The sequence below is a fragment of the Chelonia mydas genome, chromosome 2 (assembly GCF_015237465.2).
Source record: "Chelonia mydas isolate rCheMyd1 chromosome 2, rCheMyd1.pri.v2, whole genome shotgun sequence".
Classification (NCBI taxonomy): domain Eukaryota; kingdom Metazoa; phylum Chordata; order Testudines; family Cheloniidae; genus Chelonia; species Chelonia mydas.
The window spans coordinates 87,588,840-87,612,791 of record NC_057850.1 but is presented as its reverse complement, the minus strand read 5'-3'; the positions used below and the strand labels follow the sequence as shown (position 1 = coordinate 87,612,791).

Genomic DNA, 23,952 nt, shown 5'->3' with positions numbered 1-23,952 from the left:
CCTTATTACATACCAAAATAATGCTTCTGTTCAAGGATATAAGGCCCAGTTCATTCATTCTGCATCTTTAATGTATGGAGGTTTCAGATCCTTTCTGAATCCATGGGCAAAAACCTCATTTGTGATCATGTTTAATAATATTAAAGTGATTCATTTTAAACAAGCCAAGGTTTTCCATTACCTCATCAAAGCTTAAAAGTTTGAAGAAAATAACTCATACGTCCCATTATGTAGTTTAAAGGATACCTCAGCATTTAAAAAAGCAGTTCTGTACTCTTTGTCCAGTTGTACAATTTACGTAAAATCGTTAATTTACCTTCTGAGATTATTTTACTCTCTAACAAAATGAAAGCAACCTTCAATCCTGGATACATTTAGGTTTAATTATGTATCAAGTTCCTGTCAAATATTTTAATGTAATAACTTGGTCTACTTCAAGCTTTTTCTTTACATTTTGCCAGCCCTGTTCCTCTTTGTGGTGATGTTTTCTTAGCTTATTCTTATCTCTGTCATGGCCAAAGAACCACATACTCTAACACCAAATAATCTGTCTGACACTGAGTCCTGTTCATCTCTTGTTTCATCTCCATTTCTCCTGCTTTGGAGTCCATTAATGAGTGGCTGGTTATTTATACATCTTTGGCTCAGCTCAGCCTAGAGCTCCTTTTTTACAAGAAATAAGCAAATATTTTGTTTCATTTAGTGGTCAGAAGTGGAGATTATTATTTATTTGAGACGGATAGCGAAGAAGAGGAGGAGGATGAAAAAAAAGATGATGAAGAACCTCGGCGAAGATCCGCATTCCAGGTATTTTACATAATGTGCTTGTCAGTTGAAGTTCTTACTGAGAGAGCTTGAGTTAAGATATAAGCATCTCATAACATACTCTCATACATTAAAGTTGACCATAGTTGCTAATATTAGGTGGTGCCAGATGTTTTAGCTTTTAAACAAAACCCACATTTGATTTCTCAAATACTTGACATTGTCCTTTGTTTTTCATATTGTTAAAACATTACCGTTCGAGACTGAAATCATTGATTTCTAAGACTAGAGGATCCTACCTGTACCTAGGAGCTGTGACCATATAAGGCTCTTGATCCATGCACACATCTCCAGTTGTGCACATGAGAACTGAGGGTGGAATAAGGCTCTTAATACTGTGCATTTTTGCCAGAGAGTGGAGTTGAGGAGGCAGAATAGTATGTTAGCTTGTGAGTAGCTTGTCAACTGCTTGGTCAGCTTTCCACGTTCCATACAACTTCCATCACTGTGTATGTGTGTAGCATTATTAGCACAATACTAACCTTTAACTTGCTGTTTGTTATAGACCCTACTAAATATTTACTTTTAACTGCTATATTTGCCTTTACCGTAAATTGCCTCTAACAGTCATCTGTCATGGGCTTATAATGATATCCTTATCAGCTTGACCATTCACTAGGGTTTACATTTATGGATTTAAAGATAATGTTTTATATAAGCATTTTATTTATTAGGATAATACAAAAAGCTCAATAATTATCTAGCTGAAAGTTTACAGCAAATAGCACATGTCTTTTTATCACATTGTTTTCAAGTAATGTAAACCCTTTAATAACAAGTATATAATTACTATCATACAAAAGGTAACTTTTTATTAATCCTTTTCCTTTTTTTCTACTAATTGCTCTTCCTTTGTCCTTCTTTGTAGAGAGCTATTGGGAAATTTGCTTCAGCCATTTTAGCCTTGCCAAAGTCTGTCATTAAACTGCCCAAAACTATTCTCCAGTATTTAATCAGAGCAGCAAAGGTATTTGCCATTTCACTAGTGTGCAATATGTGCCCTCATTACGTAATATTCTGTATAATGTACCCAACTGCCCTTGCCTGCATTTTCCCTCTTGTATGAGCTGTCTGAGGAGCTGTGAGAGTCCAAAGCTTTTTACATATTAAATGTCATCAGTTGAACTATTTGAAGTGCACAAACTACAATAAGTTGTCTGTCTTATTTTAACTATGACCTCAGAGAAAATGCAGATCCAAATTTTTGTTTTCTTTTGATATTACTGCCTAAGGTATTGTAAGAGGGTCACATCAAGTTGCATGCATCTTTAGACAGTGTAGTAAGATCTTAAAAGTAAACTAACAAAATACACATTCTGGCCCAAACTCATTGTCCTAGCACTTTATTTTCCTGGTCTAGGTCATCATAAATCTGATCTGTGCATCCTTAGCATTTTCTTTTGTCTTCCTCAAATAAATTTAGCACATTCCAGCCTTTTATAGTGCTCATGGTAATGCACTCCATATACACAACATGATACTACTTTAGAGTAAGCACTAAATGCATTATTGATTAACCACACAAAACCATAAGCCTATTAGTTCTTGCTTGTCAAGTGTTGTCCACTACTGAAATTCTAAAGCAAGATATATGTTTTCCCTGGCAGAAGTTGAAATACCCTGTCGTTTAACGTAACTAGAGTTATAGTCAGTTTATTAATTTCATTTCTTTCCTTCAGTCTTCCTTTCCCCCATTATCTCAGTCTGTTCCATCATCAATATGTTCTCCTCTGTTTACAGTATGATTGCAAGCTGTTCAGTAGTAGCCTTTGACAGTGCCTCACCTATAGTGTCCAATGTGGTATGTTAGGTCAAGTCATTATTAAAATTGGATAAACATACCTCTAGATCACTCTCCATTAACAAACACTCTTTAAAAAGCAAAGAGGATTCCATGCCTCCTATGCCAAGACATTTTTCACATGGCATTTGCATTGGACAAAGCAGCCTAGGAAAAAGAAAATAGGTGACCTTGAGAGACTAGGAAGGAGACCAGCTTCCCTTCTGTACCAGATCATTTTCCCCTCGCAATTATTGAGTGCACATTCACAAATCAGAACCAGTCAGAAGATTTCTTTTTCTGTAAATTCAGCGAAAAGCCAATTTTGTGAAAGTTCTTAAGATTGTGTTTGGAAGACCTCAGAGTGATTTCTGTTCATAAAATAGCAAAAACAAATAAACAAAAGGAACATTTACAATGTTATTTCCTGTAATGGACAATTCCAGCTTCCCTGAGACACAGGTGTGCTCATGTTGTTGTGTGCATGCTTGTATTGGTTTGCTTTATTTTCCCCTCATGCATGAAATCATGTGCTTCTTGCTTAACAACTTCTGTTGACTAGAAATGAAGAATGCCAGTTGCAAATGATTTTCATTTTTGAATGAAAATCATAGAAAAACAAAAACACATCTTTTGTCTCAAATTGCTAGGAAATAGTATTTAATGCCTTTAGTTCTTGTTTCATGTTATACTGTGCTGGAAAAAAAATAAAATATAATTGCTTTTTTCAGTAACCTTCCCCCACACCCTCAGCAAAGCTATTCAAACTACTACTACAGGGTAATAATACTTAGCACTGCTACAGCATTTAATAAACATTGGACAAACTCCTGCTTACTCACTCACGGAAATCAGATTAATATGAGTATGATGAGCAGGATTTGGCCTGTTAGCTCATTCATCCCCATGAAATCCCATGGATGCAGGTAAGTATTATCATCTCCATTTTCCAGATAGAGAAACTGAGGCAGAAAGGTTAAGTGACTTACCCAAAGCAACAGAGGAAGTTTATTGTCAAAATGAGGATGAAAACTCAGGAGTTTCCTGGCTATTAGTTGTAGACTGTTCACAGACTACTAGACCTCTGTCTGTAATCCTCAGATAGAAAGAAAATCACATAAAGTGTATGAAGTTTGCTGACACAAATACTAGCATTGAAATATTAATAGCAATTTTTGATGTTTTAGATTATTGGTTATAACACCTGCTGTTAAAGTTTCCATTTCATTGCACCTTACTTGTAATGCTGATAAAGTAGAAATATAAATTAGAAAGATTTGGGGGAATTGAGCCCTATGTACAACACTGTGTTAATCCCCAAATTTAATTCCCAGAACATTAATTTTTGTGGGTTCTTATGAAACTTGGTTCACCCACAAACATTTTCACATTTGGTTTCATGTTGACAAAAATAGTTCAAGAAAATTCAGCAGATCTGCAGGGAAGGTGTTTGGATTGAGATTCAAAATGTTTGCTTACCCCTGTGTTTACCCTAAATATGTATTCCTGTGTGTAGTTTATTTTACTGTTTAGTTTCAAAACATGAAGAACCTTGAAATAAATGAATTATTTCCTCCAGTTTGTGTATCAGGCCTGGATTACTGATCCTAAAACTGCACTTCGACAGAGGCGCAAAGAGAAGAAAAAGTTTGGGAAGGAAGACAAGCGAAGGCGAAAAGGATCTGGGGATGGTGTGTATGCTTTTGGATGGTCTTCAGAAGTCCCCTTTAAACAAACAAAGAAGCAAAAACGTATTCTTCTTTCAATCCCTGGTGTGGCAGGCAACCATACCATCACAGAATGCTCTCAATTCTGCCAGGGGAATAGGAGGAGTGCTTTGTGCTGAACTGAGTTTGCCTTGTGTCTTTACCTGGAAGACACTGTATAATGTTCTGTATACTGTGCTGACCTGTTTTGCTTCAGTCTTCACTAAAAAGATGAATTGTGACCAGTCACTTAACATGTAACAGCAAGGAGGAAGGAACACAAGCCTAAATAGGGAAAGAACAAGTTAAAGAATATTTATATATCTTAGATGTATTCCAATCAGCAGGACCTGATGAAATTCATCCTAATGTACTTAAAGAGCTAGCTGAAACAATTATCTTTGAGCACTCATGGAGGATGGGTGAGGTCCCAGAGGACTGGAGAAGGACAAACATAGTGCGTATCTTTAAAAGGGGGAACAAAGAGGACCCAGGGAATTATAGATTGGCCAGCCTAACTTTGATACCTGGAAAGATACCGGAACAAATTATTAAACAAGCAATTTATAAGCACCTAGAAGATTATAAAATTTTAAGGAATAGCCAGCATGGATTTGTCAAAAACAAATCATGTAAGGCCAACCTAATTTTCTTCTTGGACAGGGTTACTGGCCTAGTGGATAGCTGGGAAGCAGTAAATGTGATATATCTTGATTTTAGTAATGCTTTTGTTACAATCCCACATGACATTCTCATAGGCAAACTAGGGAAATGTGGTCTAGATGAAATTACTTTAAGGTGGGTGCACACAATTGGTTGAAAAGCCATACTCAAAGAGTAGTTATCAGTGGTTCACTGTCAAACTGGGAGGTTATATCGAGTGAGATCCCAGCAGGGTCAGTCCTGGGTTCAGTAATATTCAATATTTTCATCAATGACTTGGGTTAATTAATGGAGTTGAGAGTAGGCTTAATAAAATTAGCAGAGGACACCAAGCTGGGAGAGGTTGCAAGCACTGTGGAGGACAGTATTAGAATTCAAAATGGCCGTGACAAATTGGAGAGTCGGTCTGAAATAAACAAGATGAAATCCAATAAAGTTAAGTGCAAAGTACTTCACTTTCGAAGGAAGAATCAAGTGCACAACTACAAAACAGGGAATAACTGGCTAGGTGGTATTACTGCTAAAAAACGATCTGGTATTATAGTGGGTCACAAATTAAATATGAGTAAACAATGCGATGCAATTGCAAAAAAGGCTAGGATAGTTCTGGGGTGTTTTAATAGAAATGTCCTATGTAAGATGTGGGAGATAATTGTCCTGCTCTACTTAGCACTGGTTTGGCCTCTGTTGGAATAGCGTGTCCAATTCTGGGTGCCACACTTTAGAAAAGATGTGGACAAATTGGAGAGAAGAGCCACAAAACTGATAAAATGTTTAAAAAACCTGACCTTAAAAAAATTGGCCATGTTTCGGCTTGGGGGAAAAAAAAAAAGCTTGAGGGGAGACCTGATAAGTCTTCAAATATGTAAAGGTCTGTTATAAAGAGGATGGGGATCAATTGTTCTCTGTGTCCACTGAAGGAAGGACAAGAAATAATGGGTTTAATCGGAAGAAAGAGAGATTTAGGTTAGATATTTGAAAAATCTTTCTAACTATAAGTGTGGTTAAGCCCCGGAATAGGCTTCCAAGGGAGGCTGTGTAATCCCTGTCATTGGAGGTTTTTAAGAACCAGTTGGACAAACACCTGTCAGGGATGGTCTGAATTGACTTGGGCCTGCTTCAGTGCAGGGGGCTGTGCTTGATGACCCCTAGAGGTCCCTTCTAGCCCTACATTGCTTTGACTCACCACAGATAGCTATGCTCCGAATCCTTTTTTCTTGAAAAAGCCTCTTTTTGTGTGAAGCTGCATAATCTAGGAAGCTAGAGACTAGTTGGGAGGTTATTTTGTAAGCGAGGAATGCCCCCGGAAAAATATATGTATTAAAAGAAGAGCTTATGTAGAATGGATTCACTTATCACCGAAGACCAAAATTGATGAGCATAACTTTTCCATTGCAACGACTTGAATTTGCAATTCAAAATTTGTATTATGCAAACATTAGCTAATATTCCCTTAAAAATTGTTTCTGTCAACGTTCTTGCCGGTAAACTTGTTCCTTACAATATATGTATATATGTAAAGCAAACACAATAGAAGAGCTAAAACAGTTCAAATGAATCTATATAAAAATTCAAATGAATAGTCACACAGTATTTTTGCTGTATTTACCAATTTTAATGGCCAGTTTCACATTGTCTGAAAAGAAGTTCTTGAGTTGGCATATAGGCATGAAAAATCAAGAATTATTTTTCAGTTTTCATGTCGAATACTTCATTATGGTAGATTCACACATTTTCCAGCAGCAGTTAAATTCACAATGCATTTGGCAGGCAGCAAAGAAAATACATTCAAATTTAACATTCTTTTCTTAGCGTCTCAAAACTAAACATTTCAGAGTACATAAACAGTTTGTAAGTGATTGGCAACTCTTGAGTTTTTGCTACATTTAAAAAAACAGAAATACTCACCAGAAGTATTCTTGCCAATGTATGTTAGAAAAAAACATTCATCCTGAAGCAGTTACATTAGAAGTCCCTCTATCTGGTATCTTCCTCTGGTATTTATTGAATTATCTTCTGTCACTGAAGCTACAACAGCTATGTTCAGGGATCAGATACTATTGGATCACTTCTTTGACCCACTTAGTCATGTCTGTGATTTTTTTAATGACAAATATCTGCACTATACTGACTGTTCCACTTATACGTAAATAAAACAGCACATGATGGATTCAAAACAACCCTTCTGCTTTGTTTCAGCTAATCGGGTCCATCTTCATGCTGTTGTCAATTCATTTATTCTCGATCAGCATGACAGTATTAGAGTTCAATGAGTTAAAGGCAAAAGTAGGTTAAAAAAAGTATTCTAGCATATTAAAGTTTCTAGAGGATTAACAAGCAAACTTTTAAGGCTAGATCTTCAGCAGCTGTAAACAGGCATAACTTGGTTGAAATCTACGTGACTGCAGTGATTTACACCATCTAAGGATCTGGCTTTTAAGGTAATTGATAAACAAAATGTCCTTACAAAAAATAAACCAGTATCTTTCATGGACCAGCTCCAACTGCGTTGTTAGAATGTTTCCCCTCACTTGGATCGTGTGAGATCTGGAGAAACCTGTTCTGCTAAGACAGGATGGATCCAAGTACTTTTTAATAAGCATGAAATCTCACTTCAATTGTAGTGGGATTTACATGTTAACCTCTGGGGGAAAGGCTTTACTCATTGCTTATATTTTAATTTGGCAGGTGCTGCAGGTGTAGAACATGAAGAGAGAGACGATGAACCTGTCAAAAAGAAATCAGATGGGCCAGGTATGCAGGCAGAAGAAAGGCTGCACTAGTATTGCATTGTAATTGTGATTGCAGGGATAAATGGCGTTGGTCAATGTGTGAGTCACCCAAGGGCAACATACAAGCAACGTGATTCTCTCCAGCTTTCATCTCTTTAGTCAGAATCACAACTGACTCTAGTCTAACCAAATACAGATATGTTCATTCATGGAATCACAGAGGAAGAGATAATGACTACTAAATCATCCAGTCCACTTCCCTGACAGTACAGAAGTGTTCTCACTTTCAGATGTTTTATCCAGTAGTTTTAAAAATCCCAAGCAAAAGGTCTTTCACAATAGAAGCAAATACTCTCAAGCTCTTCCGCAACCTATGTACACAAACAGACATCAACATTTGCATAGTCTTCTGGCCGGTGGATGTATCTGTGTTATACATTTGTGTACTGTATTATGCCTGTCTTAGGATCCAGTCCTGCTTCCGTTCAAGTCAGTGCCAAAACTTCTGTTGACTTTTATTGTGCAGGATCTGACATTCAAATTTTAAGGCCAGTAGAGCCAGGACCTTATATTTATTATGTGTTGTGCACTGCTGAGCACCCTGTTCTGGCTCAGTTAGAGACCAATACTGCAAAATGTTGAATGTCTCCTGCAGGGTAATAAATGCCCTTAAATCCCGTTGATTCTAATTCCCAATGGAACTTGAGAGTGCTCAGCACCTCACAAGAGGCAGTCAACAACTTGGCCAATAACGATAAGCTGGTAAGGGGCTTCTCTGGCTTAGGAAATTAGTACAGCTATGCCACATCCTAAAACTAACTATATGGGTCAGATCCTCAGGACTGGCTCCTTGGCTTCAGGTGGTGTGAATAGAAGAAGGTGACTTCTCCTTCAGTCTAGCCTTGACCAGTTCTCACCTGCTGCAGTGTGATCTTCTCTTCTAGAGCTATTTATCTCCTGTATTTATAATGGAAAGGGCACTCTACTCTCCGGCAAAACTTGTGCCGCAGAGTGAACCACAAGGCAGCAAAGGTCAGAAGCATGAGATACCTTGTCCCTTTCCCACAAGATCAGCACTTCTCAAAAGAAGAACAGGTTCTTACTTTCTTCCAGCTTTTACTATCTCATGGCGTAGCTTGGTCAACTAACATACTGAGATGAATTTCAGTGAATGTGGATGGTCTGATGAGGGTTGAGGAAAGGGAAATATGATGCTAATTGGATTATCATTGGGTTTGATTGGAGCAAGCATGTAGCATCTTTCATATTTGCTTTTAACTGTTTCACACATCCCCTAGATAAAATTCATTGAAGAAGGTGTTACCAAAACTGGAAGGAAAAATTATTAGAAAGGGTTATTCTAGTTAACAGCTTTGAACCAAATTGCTAGGCACCTGCTTCTCCCATTGAAGTCAATGGGGGCAGCAGGTGTTCATTCTCTCTCGGTATTTGACCCTTTAAGTATTACAGTCTCTCAAGAAAATAAATATCTTTCCCTTTCTAAAGATGTTTACATGTGATTGATCCCCAAAAGATTGTTTTTTAAAAAGTGACAGAGAACAGAACAGCCACAAACTCATTAAAAATGTATACTAAATTGCCTCCAACCCTGAGAGAAAAATGACCTTCTAGATTAAATTGGAAGTCATTGGCAAAGCATCTCAGTGAGACTATAGGATACCTATAATAGCTGAATAGTAAAATAGACTTCTTGTTTGTAAGTGAGCAGAGACTGCCACGCAATTAATCTCAATTGTGCAAATGGTACCCCAACAATTGTGAGGGCGTGTTTCAACACATTTTATACTGTCTGCATTTATGCTCTGTGTGTATGTGAGAGATAGAGAATCACATTTTCTTTTAAATTGTGCATGAGTACATGTGAAGTCTTAGGCGCCATCTTTATGAGTTGCCGGGGGGTGCTCGACCCCCGCTCCACCCCAGGCCCTGCCATCCACTCCACCCCTTCCCCCAAACCTCCACCCCAACCCCGCCTCTTCCCACCCCTGCCCCGCCAAGTTCCACACCCTCCCCTGAGCACACCCTACCTTTGCTCCTCCCCCCCAGCACTCCTGCATGCTGCTCAACAGCTGATCTCTGGTGGGCGGGGGAGGTCTGGGGGGAAGGGGGAGGAGCTGACTGGGGGGACTGCCAGTGGGTGCTGAGCACCCACTATTTTTTTTCCAACCCTGGAGCACCCACAGAGTCGGTGTCTATGTCTGAAGTTTAGGCAAATTGCAGTGCTCATCAGAAACAAAAATTAAACTTTACCTTTAACTTATAGTGACAAGATTTTGGTTAGCCCAGAGATGAGTACCTAAAAGTATGTAGGAATAATGCTTCGGTAAGTAAATAATAAAATCCCTCCAAACCCATATATTACAGAAAAGCACTGGAAGTGAAAACAGCAATTGGATAATGATAATGCAAAAAAAGTGAGAAGACGGAGGGAGGGTCAATGGAATCATTTGGCAGTGGGGTGGCTCCCTGAATTAGAAATTTCATCTGTTTTTAACATTTCTAGATATCTATTGCATATTACTTTGTTAGTGTACAACTTTTGCATGCCTTTCAAAACACAAACTACTCACACCCCAAAGTGCTGAGCAACATAGTCTGGTGACAGTGGGTACTGACACTGTTAAAAAGCTTCTCAACAGCAGAGCTATAATGCTGACATAGGTCTGTTCCGTAACACATACTGTAAACTTCTAGCTGCATATTGCAGATTCTTCCACTTGGTCAGCATTAGATACATATATCTGGTTCTTTCAGATTTGGAAACCACAACATAGGGCTAGATTTTGCTTTGGAAAGAGCAGCACATAAAGCACTGTCAAACTATGAGCAGGAGGGATGGAGATGGGTTGCAAATAGTGGCATAAACCCCTATTTATGGGGTATTCTATAAACCCCTAAATATCCAGAGGAGCACCTACCCATATGAGAAGTACCACTGATAGTGCCAACAGCCCTATTCAAGTCAGAAAGTACTCCTCAATCGAAGTCTGCTGAATTGAATTGATCTCAGCTAGTGAAGCGACTTGAGAGTAGAAGTCAACTGATTACACGTTGCAAGAATATATGAGAAAGAGAGGGCTCATAAGATGAGGCAGTGTAGCCCAGATACAAGAGTAATAACTGTAGGCAGGTCAAAGATACCAGCTCAGGCTAACAAGGTCCAGGCATGAATGGAGAACTGGCTAGGAGAAATTCCACTGGACAGAAGAAAATGAATGTGCCGGATGGATGAATAAAGTGCCCAGTTCTACAAGGTGCTGAGCGCCCACAACTTCCATTAAGCTGATGGAACTGAGGGTGTCTGCACCTCTCAGGAGATGCTTAGCCCTTAGGGCTTTACCCTGTAAAACGCTTCCACAGTTGAGGAGTTCCTCTGAAGCTGGTGACAATTACTTATGTGACTATCAGGATCAATCTTTTAGAGGGGAAAAACGCATTCCAAGATTACAAACACTAGTCAGACAGACAGGCCATGTCTACACAGGAACACTCAGGAAACTTCAGGCAAATTGACTAAAGGTGTGAAGTCAAAGTTAAACCCCCAGGAATAAGTTACAGCAAATTAAGGCCATTTTACTCCTGAATGAGAGCAGCCACGTTGGGGAGGTAGGTGGGGGTATTAATATGTATTAACTTATGCACATTGACTTCACACCTTTAGTTGATTCACTTTAAGTTTCCTGCGTGTTCACATTTAGTCATGGCCATAGAAAGGTAGGAAAATAGCCCCAACAAACCACATGGCTTTCAGCCATTTCCAAACATTCCTGCTGCTGATATAGAAAGGTCTTGCAGCCTGGATTATTATATTCAATAAAGTAAAAATTGAACAAGCTGTTGTGAAATGTCAGAACAGGATCATAATGTGAATAAAATAAGCTTACGTTCATTAACTCTGTCACTCTTCCCCCCTCTCAGATAATATCATCAAAAGAATATTTAATATTTTGAAGTTCACCTGGGTCCTTTTCCTGGCAACGCTAGATAGTTTTACAGCTTGGCTCAATTCCATTTCAAGAGAGCACATTGATATCTCTACTGTGCTGAGAATCGAGAGATGTATGCTGACCAGGGAAATTAAAAAGGTAACATACGTTGTGCTTTACTTTTGCTCGTACCATTTGCATTGCAGTGATAAATGAGAGGTTTATCGTTTCAACTTAATTTGAGGCAGTGTAGTAGAGATGGATATTTGTAAAAGTCTCACTTACACAGATTTTAGAAATAGTATGAATTCTGTAATCCTCGTTGTGTTCTATTTCAAAAAAACAAAAACAGATAAATCTTGAGAACTGTGACTCTGAGAATATGTGCTGGAACTAAGGGTGCTGTAGCATCCCTTCCCTTGAAGTGGTTTCCATCATATACATGGTTTACAGTGTGATTCAATGGGTCTCAGCAGCCCCACTATAAAAATAGTTTCAGCACTCTGTCTCTGAGCCCAAAGCGGCTGATTGGAAAAACAAATGTTCTCGGGGATTTAATTCTGAAACTCCCATTGAAGAGAGGGATTTATAGTAGACGTTCAGAAATCACATCAGGAGAGAGGAAGGCACAACATAAATGCTCAAGAATTCGACTCAGTCTGGATCTGCTCAGACTCCTAGAAATGCAGTTCACACTGGGCATGTGTGGCTTATCATATAAATTAATATAGTCACTCCTGTATGTACATTTAAAACATAGAGTGCTTTTGCTTTCACAGTCATTCTTCTTTATTATGGTCCTACAAAAAAAGCTATAATGCTGTATGTGTGCCCTTATAAATATTTAAAAGGTAAAGGGTTATAATGTCACAGACACTTGATTATAATTTCACTGCAGAAGCAGTGGGTAAATAGTATTAAAAAAAAATTTCCCCAAAACTTTTGGTTAAAATGTATTTCTTTTTTGTCAAAATTTCAAATTAGAAAGTTTTGAATCAAATTTAATTTAGAGGGAGAGAACTGAAATTTGAAGAAGTAACAATACTAACAAAGGGACAGACCAACATATTTTCATGTAGTTTATAATTGATCACTTTACTGAACTAAGGAAATCTGTGCATGAAGTCTCAATAAAACTCAGAAAAATGACTTTGCAAAATAGCAAACTTCTTACTCAATACGTGCTCCAAAGTCAATACAGCTATTGGTGGAGTGAGTTGGATACTGTTTGGCCTTAGGAAACATCAATAAAGTTGTGATAGACAGAAGGAACTCTGCTTGGCTCCTGTGCACGGGGTTATGCTTACAGTGAATGAAACCATCCTTTTGTTGACAAATTTGACCAGGAAGTCATTGAGCGAATAGATAGTGAAGCCTCTTTCTACATGGACAGTTTTATGAACAAATTTTTATCTCAATTACAACTGTGTAAATCTGGAGTAACTCCAATGGAGTTACCCCATATTTATGCCTTTGTAAGTGAGATCATAATCTGACTTTGTCTGAAATGGGCTTGAGGAAATTTGGGCTTTTGCCAGTTTGTTCTTTGCAAAGACTCATTTCATGCAGCCAAATGACTGAAGAAACCAAAATCTCACACAACACAAATGCCTTACTATAGCTCTTCTCTCTTTCTCAGGGGAATGTTCCAACTCGTGAGAGCATCCATATGTATTACCAGAACCATATGATGAAGCTTTCTAAGGAATCAGGACTGGACACAATTGATGAAAATCCTGGTCAAGATTCTAGTTTACAGGCATCTGAGAGGATGGATAGTTTAGATTCAGCTGCTTCTCATGACAGTATTTCCAGGTATTTTACTGTAAAAACAAAATGCTTGTTTTTTGTACAGATAGAAAAATCATGTGATAGAAATTATTTTAGGAAATTATTTCATAATGTTGGACTTCACATCTGAGGCTGAAGAACCCTTTGATTTATCAGATTTATCAGTCACTGTACAGTAGATAAAAGATGATCAAATTGACAGACCCATGTGTTTCCCTCTGTGCAAAAGTGCACAAAGGGAGTGAATTAATTCTTATTCTCCCAACTCACCAACCAACCTCCCACCCCAACCCACCACTAGTCCACCAGACCTGGTTGGAGCTCAAAGTAGGCAGGGAGCATGGAGCAGAGCCCCAAAAGGAAGACAAAGCCAGGAATCTGAAGGGATCCTGGTCCCTAACCTCATGGGCAGCTGCATGGATGATTCCTGTCTACACTCTACAGTAGGAGCAATTGCCATGCTGTCATTGGCTCAGTGCTCTCAATTATGGTCTGTGACTCTGCAGAGGGGAGTGAGTCACTGAACGCCGCTCATGTTAGTGCTACCTCAAGCGCCATTATCTCTCCATTTGTCTGCAGTTTTGAAGGGGGTTAGGGCCATACTCCTTAGTGCAGCTCCCTCTTACCCTTGACCTCAATCCTTTTCCTGAGGGGCTGCATGGATATTTTAGAGAGGCGACACGGTCACCAAGCTCTGGGAGGAACATCTGGCTGAACTAATTTTCCTCTGCATGTCAGTACCAAATGACAAGCTTCTAGAGGGTTTTTGAACTGTCTTATAGAGATTAATACACTGAAGACAGTCTCGTGATATTTCACTTTGATTGTGAGAATAGATGCTGAATGAAGGAATTCCATCCTTATTACAAATGTTTTGTTCTGGACAGTTAAATTCTGGTCTCCTGCACATAGCCTGAGTAAAAGGACTTTGTACTGGGAAACTACGTGGGTTTGAGGGAATATAATTTTCCCTCACAAGACAAAGGCAGGGCACAGAGGCCTGGAAGTGCCTCCCTGCTGCGTTTTTCCATTCATCTTGGAATGGTCCACTAGATAAGTGCAGTTTATGGGCTCATGTCTGTGCCCCCACCATTTACCTGACCAACTCCTACTCCTGAGGGAATTCTGCACCCAAAAATGTTAAATTCTGCACCAAAAAATTAAAAAATATGTGCACAATATTTTAAAATTCTGCAAAATTCTGCAAATGTTATTTGTCAATAATTAAATGTGGCTCCAGCATGGCAGTGAGGATCACAGGCCACTGGCTGCACTGAGGTGGAAGATCACACTGAAGCCCACACCTCCCCTTGTACAGGGACTTGGCAGTGAGGCTGCACCTGACCCTGACACAGTGCAAGGGCTGAGTCTGCCTCAGAAACACCCTGGGGCTCTGCCCCTCTGCGCCAGGTGCACCAGATGTGGGTGGGCAGGTTCATCCCAGTAGGATCCAAGTGTGGAGGGACTTGGTGTGGGGTGAGAGATTTCTGTGTGAGGCGGTCTGGGTGCGAGCAGCTCAGTGGGAGATCTGGATGCACTGGGGCTTGTTGTGGGATTCTGGGTGCAGGGGCAATGGGATTCTGCAGGGTGAAGGTGGTTGGGGCTCAGCAGGGGGGTTTGGGTGTGGTGAAATGGGGCTCATCGGTGGGCTCTGGGTGGGGGGGACTCAGTGGGAGGGCTCTGGGTGCTGGGGGAGTGGGGCTTCATGGGGCGGAGGTCCAGGTGCAGCTGGTTGGGGATCAGTGGGGTGGGGGTTGGGTGTGGGGGGCTCATCATAGCGATCCAGGTGTATGGGCGGTAGGGCTTGTCAGGGTGAGAGTTCGATGGGCTTGCTTAATGGGGGAGCTCTAGCTGCTGCCGAGGGATGCCTGCTTCCCCCCATGATTCCCCTATTCCCTTTTGTTCTTCGTCTTATCCACCTCCCTGACTTCCCCATTCCTCATCCCCCTCCCCTCACTCCCACATTCCCTCTCCCAGCCCCATTCCACCCTTCTTCTTTCCCCACCTGCTCATCCCCCCTTCCCTCATTTCCCCCACCTCCCATTATGCAGCCCCACCACAGGCACTCACTGTTGCACAAAAAACAGGAAGGCTCCCAGCACACACAGGAGGAGCACGACTGGCACTTGGATCCAGGAGGTGGTATTCAGCTGCAGAGTCAGCAGAGCCCAGATTCAGCCTCCTTCAGCTGGGAAGCTCTGCGCTTGCAGAAATGGGCGGGGGGTGGGGGCAGTGGCACGTAACCCCATGTGCTCTCCCATGCCTCACCTCTGTTTGGAGGGGGAAATCCCCACCCCCAAAAAAACTGCGCCAATGGTTGCCTCTTCCCCCCATCCCCTTGGCTTCCCATTGCTTCCCTGCCATTTTCCACAGGGAAGCACAGGGATTCTACTGGCGGGGGTGGGGACGGGAACGGCATTTTCTGTGGGCACACAGTCATGCAGAATCCCCGCAGGAGTAAATCCACCTTCCTTTTCCACACTTCCCTGAGAGAGATGCTGCAGAGTTCAGTGCCAAAGGCTTAGCACATCCTTGCTGTTTCGCACATGCACAGACTCTCACTCATCCACTTCCATGTGTTACAAGAACATCCTTTGTTTTCTCTGTGTCCAATGCGTTTTTGACCTGTGAGAGCCTGCAGAAGCTGTTCTACAGTGTCAGGGAGACCTCTGATAATCTGATAGTTGCTTTCTGCAGTTTCTTCTTCTCTGAAGCGTGGCAGTACCTGCTCACACTTGATACTCCCCTGCAAACTCAGTTGCTTGTATGTACAGTAACTCTGCTCAGCTTTTACTAATGACATATGGTAAGAGGTTAACAGGCTAAAAATAGTACAGGGCTTGTCTTCCTTTCGGAGTTTATTCAAAAGTAAATGTAACTGAGTCTCTGAACACCTATCTGAAATAAAAATGTGTAAGCAATGTGCATAAACAAAATACCCACAAAATTACGCAGCATTTCCACAGGCTGTAAAAAAAACCCCACGGTCAATGCTGGCACTCATAAGACATTCAATAGTTTACTGAAGTTTAACTGTCAAAATTCTTTATTTCATGCAGTAATAAAGCTAGCACACATTTCCTCATGGCTAACTACCAGGAGAAATAGCACCTGCATGAGTTGTCTGAAAATTCACTGGAGTCAGATTGTATAGGAAAAATGTCATTCAGCCAAATTCTGCTCTCACCTGAATGCAAGACCCATTGACTTTACTTTGAGTCTCACATGGCTATCTGAGAGGTAGAATTTGGCTCTTGGGATTCATCTGATCATTTAAAGAGACAATACTTGTAGGTACAAAACCATTTTCATTAAATAATGTTTCAGTCACATTACCCAATATATACTGTACTGGTGTACAGTCAGAAATTGAAATCAGCTGTTTAGCAGTGTGTAGTAGCAATATGGCAGTGTTAGCTGGCGTGCTGACAACAATGAAAGCCATATGTTGGGGAGGGTAATTTTGTTTTATAAAAGGAAGTCAGTTGCCAAACATAATTACAAAAAAATTATATAATTCTTGTAAATTCAATATTTGAATTCAGTCTCTGTAGTAAAATTGTATCCACCGTTGAAATTCAATCAATTCTTTTTGGAATAACCTCTTTGCCTCCCTCTTCCCCTCCTCTCACCCCCTGCTTTTGAGTGACACCTCACTTGCTTCTTTCAAACCTTTAGACTTTGATGGTGATGCTGAACCAAAACTGGACAAGAGGATAAATAACAATGCCTATTTTAACAGTTGTTGTATACCCACTAATATAATCTTTGAAAAAAACTTTGTTTCCCCAAAATAAGATGTCACAAGGGCACATTAATAAATGAACAACAGAAGTATTGTCACAATTGATTTTCTAATCTCAAACTCTTTTCCTGGAAATAGATATTTACGTGTTTGTGTATCAGTAGTGTTTGTGGAGTATGTGCATCTGCTGCATCACTAATGACCTCTAAATGGAGGAAGCAATAACCAGTCACTTAGATCTAATGATAGATCTTCTGTCTGTTTATAAAAGCATCCTTGCCTGTCTCTTTCTGGGATTATGAAGAGGTCTCATGAGCTGTTTTAGCAATACAACGTGAGTGACATTTTGCATTGCCCAAACAACAGTGAGAGAACTTTATCATCTCAAAAACCTCACCCAAAAGCTCATCAATTTTGCACCAGTTCCTTTGCTAATTTTTTTCCTTTGCTAAATATAGAGCTTGCCCTGTCAACAACAAGATTACTTTTTAAAATGTGCCAGTGTTTCTTAATTGTAAGTCCAGTTCTGTTCCAGTTGAAGTTAATGGCAAAACACGAATTGACATCATCAAGAGTCAGTTTGGGCTTTATACTTAACATGCTCTCATACACAGTTCTATTATTTTTATGAAATCTACTGTTATACTCATATTATTTCCCTATTAGCCTATAAATTGTCTTTCCTACTGGTACTTTTCACTTCCGGGGAATGTGATTCAAATAATAATTTTTTAACCATTATATACCAATTCATTTCCAAGCCTCAGAGTGACTGAGATTAATCCCTGTTTCATCACTTGAAGATTAAGCAGTATCTGGATGCTCTGAGGGACAGTTTCCTCTATAATTAAGTTGTTGTTTTGGTCTTTAGTTTGTCCCAGCACAAACTGACTCTACTCTAGGTAGTCAGTGAACCACGTTTATGGATTTTATTTAGCATATACGTGGTTGGTCTCATAAGGTGCTTAGTGATGGGAAAAAACTGGATGCTTATTTCTGAATTAAAATAATTAAATCTTAACTCAGTTTATACTCAAGCAAATGTCCATGAATTCTGTAGGACTCTGCTTGACTATTTTCTGAAAAAGCAAACTAGGCAGTTATACTGTAAAATATCACATGCCAAAACATCTGTCTGGCTTCTATAAAGGTCCTGTCAGTAAAATTATCATATTCATTTTTTTTTATTTTTAAGGGGAAAATTCTTCTCTCTAATCAACAGTGGATCTGTCCCTTGTGGATCCCTATTGTATATTTGATGCTTTAGGCACTTTTGATGGCACTGGATGTCCTAAATGCAAAGTGAGGACATTATCTGGCTAGGCTGAAAGAATGACAGGAGACATTAGATATGGGTTTAATCAGGCTGCAACTTTATTATTAAATAGATGTCTGGGACTACCCCGGCGGATAAAAAATTTACAGGGACCTTTCCTACCACCCCCCTCGCAGGAGGAGTTAAGGTGAACTATGATCATGGGGAGGGGGGGGTGACTCCCTGCTGTACCAATCATAGGAGTCCCCAACTGGCCCCCGACTTGCTTAATTACCAAGCACCTCTCCTTAATTCCTTTTCCACGCCATTTTTCCCTTCTTTTGTGCTTTCATTTATGGAGTACCTGCACTGAACATCCGCTATACAGTTAAATAAAGAGTTGTGACATATGGCCTACCGCCCGTCATGTTGTGCATGAATAGAGCCTACCTGAACCTGCTGCAAGAAGGCGAAAAAAACCTCACTGCACCCGGCCAATATGGTGGTAAGGGAAAAATTCCTTCCCAGCCCCCCTTCGCAGGGAGACTAGCGTAATGCCCACAGCAGATATAGCTAAACACTCGGCATATTTGTGACCTAATTAGGGAGGGAGGGTGGTGATTGTAGGCAGTGGAGTTTGGCACAGAAGAGATGAGAAGACAATTTTGCCCTGTTATAACTAGTTGTTTCCTATGCCCTGCCAGAAAATATTTCAAGCCAGCATTATAATGAGCTCATTGCCCTTTATTTCCAGTTAACTTATTAGCTAAATATCTTATCAATTTTGGTAAAATGGCTGGGAGCTGATAAAGTCCAATTAGTTGTCTTTTGTGGAATGTGGCCTAAGCTTACAAAGGAATAGAGCAGGGATGGCCAAACTGCGGCTCGCGAGCCACATGCGGCTCTTTTACCATTAAAGTGCTGCTTGCAGAGCCCTCCACACACACACACACCCATTGTCCACCTACCAGACTTGGGGAGTGGGGAACTCGGGACCTCTGCCTTGAAGCGGGGTGGTGGGGTAGGGGCTTCTGCTCAGTGGGGAGCAGGGTCTCAGGGCTTCAACAGGAGCGGGGATGAGAGCGGTAGGTATGCCCCAGCTCTCAAACTTCTGATGCAGCTCAGAGGGCCAGTAAGTTTGGCCACCCCTGAAATAGAGAGTAAAACCCTAGCTCCATTAAAGTCAAATGCAAAGCTCTGATTGACTTCTGCAGAGTCAGGATTTCACCTTGCATGTTTTTAGATGTCAGAGCAAGGATCAAATCCTAGCACCTACTGAACTCTTTTGACTTTAGTAGGAACTGTGTGATGCTCAGAAGCTCTCACCAAAGCTTTTCTTCAGCCCAGAGTCTCCCACAATTCTGTTTCCTTCCGCTCTGCAGTTCTGTAGGCAGCTCAGTATTGTAACGCAGCCTGTGCTGGCCGCACCACCTTCTCCAGTTTGCCACCAGGCAATTTATTCCAAAGCTGTGTGAAAACTCTTAGGATGTGATTAGTAACAATAACTTCAATGCCAACCAGTGGCCTATGTACAGGGTTAACTGGGTCACAAACTGTAGATATAAAAATTTGGCTAATAAGTCATCCAGGGAAGGTAGAATTGTTGGAAATGCAGCTAGCAGAATGGGAAATTTCTTACCCATCCTATCATTCAGAATAAAAACATCTATGCTAAATATATACCCATTTGTAATGGATAGCTGATTAACTTTATTTACAAATACTTTGACTTGGGATTTTAATGCACGTTTCAATTTAAAATACCTATTCTTTGAATGTTTTTTTAAAGAAGCTAGGGCTTGTCAAAGTCTCTAGAGATGCCAATTTGAAAAGTGACCTGGAAGAATATGCCTGGATAAATGTTTGTGCTGGTTAGTGACTGAGTCAACACAAACTTTGCCAGTTGTACATCACAGTATAGATCATATCCTCCTTAACAGCTTATTGGTGTTGCAGGTTCCTACGCATTCGGAAGCACATTTACTGTGCTATCAGTATAATCTTGTGCCGCTTTCCAAACCTTGGAGGATTCTCATCAGCTACTCAGAACATGCAGATTTTCCTTCTGGCCACTGAGCTGTAATCAAAATCATTGCAAAGACTAACTCTAATCTTGCCCCTAATTAAATCAGTAATTGTTTTGCCATTGACTTCAACAGGTGCCAGATCAAGTCCTCCAGGTGGGGAGCAGTTGAGGGAAACTGGAATACATTTTTTCAATGAAAATGTACCAGTGGAGGCGCTTCTTATGATATAAGAGTCACCTTCTGCTTGTGGCCCCAGGCGCCAGAGTTACTTCGTTTCCCTTCCCTGTATCTCCCCACTGTTATTTACAAGACAACACGTCTACACACACACATATATATATTTAGAGAGGAACTTGTAATTTTACAAGGTAATAACTATATTGTGGATTAACTAAACACCAAAGTGAAAAAGGGCAATGGGCCACATTTTCAAAAGTACTTGATTTCAATGGTTGTTAGATGCCTAATCTGCTTTATGTGCTTTTGAAAATCCCACAAGGTGCGTATTGCCTCTTTAGATGCCTAAATACCTTTGGAAATCTGTCCCTCGGTGCTTTCAGAAAAGAAACCCAGCTCCCAACATAGATGATGAGATGGAGTTTGGGTTTTAAAAGGACACTAAATATCATAAAAAAATTACACAATCTGCTGTTAGCTCCCTATAATTCAATACCAAAAACCTCATTTAAAGAGTTAGAACTAGAGTGCCCTATAGATCCATGTATAGTGTGGACCTTCCAGGTGCTCAATCCTACACCCACTGAAGTCAGTGGGAAAAGTCCCACTGATTTCAGTGGTGCAGGATCAGATCCTAAGTGTGGATCTCCCCTCATTGTTTAGTGCTTTCTTTTCTCACTTATGAATCTTAGAGACCCAGAGAGGTGACTGCATGGATTAAAACTCCAAACAGTTCCCTCAACTCAGTTCATGCACATCTGTGTACTTCATTCACAATTACAGCAAAATACATTGTGTTTACCTACCATATGTCATTAATGTATTTGCTTCCTTCCCATTGCTAATGTTTCTATTTACATTAGTGTTGTCTTTTTCATTACTCATCCACTTCTCATTTTATCCAATAGCATCTGAATGTATAATATATGCCTCTGTTGTCCCACTTGTAGTGACAAGTGAAAGGAGATAAGGGTTTAACTGAAAATGTCCTTTCTTTGATATTGTGTGTGCTTTACAAATTTTGAAATAATGGGGAAAATATTTTTAAATGACTCAAAATAAATAAAATCTTCTTAAAATGATTAATTATCAATGTCAATATTATACAATATAATATTAGATACAAAATCCAAAGCAATGGTAATTATACATGGCATTCATCAAGTAAGTACTGATTCGGCTCTGTTTTTTCTATTAGTAGAACATAAGGGTTTTTTTAATTTTGAAAGCTCTTTTAGGAAATTGGCCTGCACCCATATAAAAGAATTCCACCGAATCTATTTTTAATAAAATAGATATTGTACAGAGAAGATCAGCTTCCAAAATGTTTTAATTGAATTTTGGGAATTTGTATTCAAAGCAAACAAAAGTAAAAACTCTCACTTGTACAAAGTTATCTCTAGGCAGTATGGGAACTTTGAGACTATATTGATTCCAATATCTATATGCATAGCGGTTATATTTTATGATTAGTAGTTATGACTTCTATATTTTTATAGCCACAAACTGGCTGTACATAAGAATTTGGATTTATGGTGACTCTAATCAGGTCCTTATCTTCTCTCTGAACTTTTTGTCTTTGTGTCTGTGTTTTGCTGCATGGCGAGCACATTCATTTACTGAACTGTGTATAAAGTAATGTCATTGGTATTTAACATTGTGTTTATAACTGTTTGCGCTGCTAGCTGCTACACTGAAGCAACCATGCTGTTCTCAAGGCAGTCAACCCTTGATGATTTAGATGGACCAGACACTGTTCCTAAAACAAGTGAGCGCGCTCGACCTAGGCTTCGTAAAATGTACAGCATGGATATGTCCTCCTCATCAGCTGACAGTGGCAGTATAGTGTCAAGGTGCTTAACTCATGCATGCTTTGTTCACTCATTTACCCTGGCCATTCTACATGTGACATTGTATACGTGTGAAGATGTGTGTGTTTAAAACAATTTGCATGCTTATTGGAAGCTTCATTCCCTTGTATATTGTGACAAGACTGTGATGTACAAGACAGTATCATAAACCAGTTACGTATTTGTTATTTTGCTTTTAAAAAAAAAAGTCCCCTATTCTTTTATTCATTATAACTTGATCTGTAATTTTGACCTTTGAATGTTGACTCCTGCATCCGTATATAGGAACCTGAATAAAAAAGGGGCTGATTTTCAAAGGTGCTGAACCCCCAGCAGCTGCCATTGACTTCAGTGGAATTTATGGGACGTCAGCTCTTCAAATAATCCAGTACCTAAATACGGATTTAGGAATCTAATTTTAGGCATCCAGGTCTGCAAATTTTGGCCACGCTCCTTTAATTTTTAGTTACTCTCTTCATAGGAAAGAATTATTAAATATGTTTTAAATTCTCTTCCACTGATTTACAGACTCTGAAGTTTTGGAATTAAGACGGGAAATTATTAAGAAAAGATAGCGAGCAATATAAACAAACAGTGAAAGAAAAAACATATTAGAGAACTGTTCCAGAACTGTTCACTCAGTTTTGCAACTCAAGACTAAAATTGCCTAAATTTTATATGGCTTCAAGATATAAAAGCAACGTTTCAAATTTCATTTCAAAAATAAAATTGTATGGCATATTATGTCATTCTATTTCCATATTGCACACTATTTTAGCAACTTCTGGGTGTTGATTTATTTTGAAATTCAGCATTTTACATTCTTCAAAGGAACTATTTACTATTAAGAATCATCAAAATGTACATTCAAGCAACAGCTACCATCAGTTTACTTCTGAAAACTCTCACTAGAAGTTAAAAGGTGACCTAACATAGCTACAGTTTGAAAGTGGTTTCAAAGGAAAAGGGTATAGAAATCTATTTTGAATTTTGGCAGGAGATAGTATTGTCAACTGGCTTTTACAATAGCAAGTTTATTATATATATATTGGGTAAAATCCTAGTGAAGTCAAAGGGAGCTCTGCCATTACCAGCCAGTATTTCAATCCTTTGTCTCTTTGGCGAGCTGTAAAAGGATGTGATGCATGTAAAATCCATGTTGTTCCTTTTTATTATCTGACTGTTGGAGCTGGGATGGGGGCAAACAGGAGAGGGGCATATGGGAGCGAAGAAAGAGAAGAACCTAGGAATAGGGGAAGAGTGGGGCATAGCCAAAAGAAGGCAAGAAGCAAAGCAAGGACAGGAAAGTAGCTGAAGGGGGATAGCCAGATTCTCAGTTAAGTCAATGAGCTGCACCAATTTACACCAGCTGAGAAGCTGGTGCAGAGAGGAGCAAACACAGAATGGTGTCAGGAGAGATGAAAAACACATAAAGCGGAGTAGAGCTTTGTCAA

At 39.7% G+C, this 23,952-nt stretch overlaps 1 protein-coding gene across 1 annotated transcript in view; it reads left to right on the top strand.

Annotated features, from left to right (window-relative positions):
• The window catches only part of PIEZO2 (piezo type mechanosensitive ion channel component 2), a 432,480-nt gene that overhangs the window by 369,386 nt on the left and 39,142 nt on the right, over positions 1-23,952 (top strand). Inside the window, exons 32-38 of the mRNA XM_037892875.2 lie at positions 704-807; positions 1,694-1,792; positions 4,185-4,296; positions 7,663-7,728; positions 11,646-11,812; positions 13,293-13,468; positions 22,334-22,501. Coding sequence (XP_037748803.1) covers positions 704-807; positions 1,694-1,792; positions 4,185-4,296; positions 7,663-7,728; positions 11,646-11,812; positions 13,293-13,468; positions 22,334-22,501 — 892 coding nt within the window. The remainder of the gene's footprint in view (positions 1-703; positions 808-1,693; positions 1,793-4,184; positions 4,297-7,662; positions 7,729-11,645; positions 11,813-13,292; positions 13,469-22,333; positions 22,502-23,952) is intronic.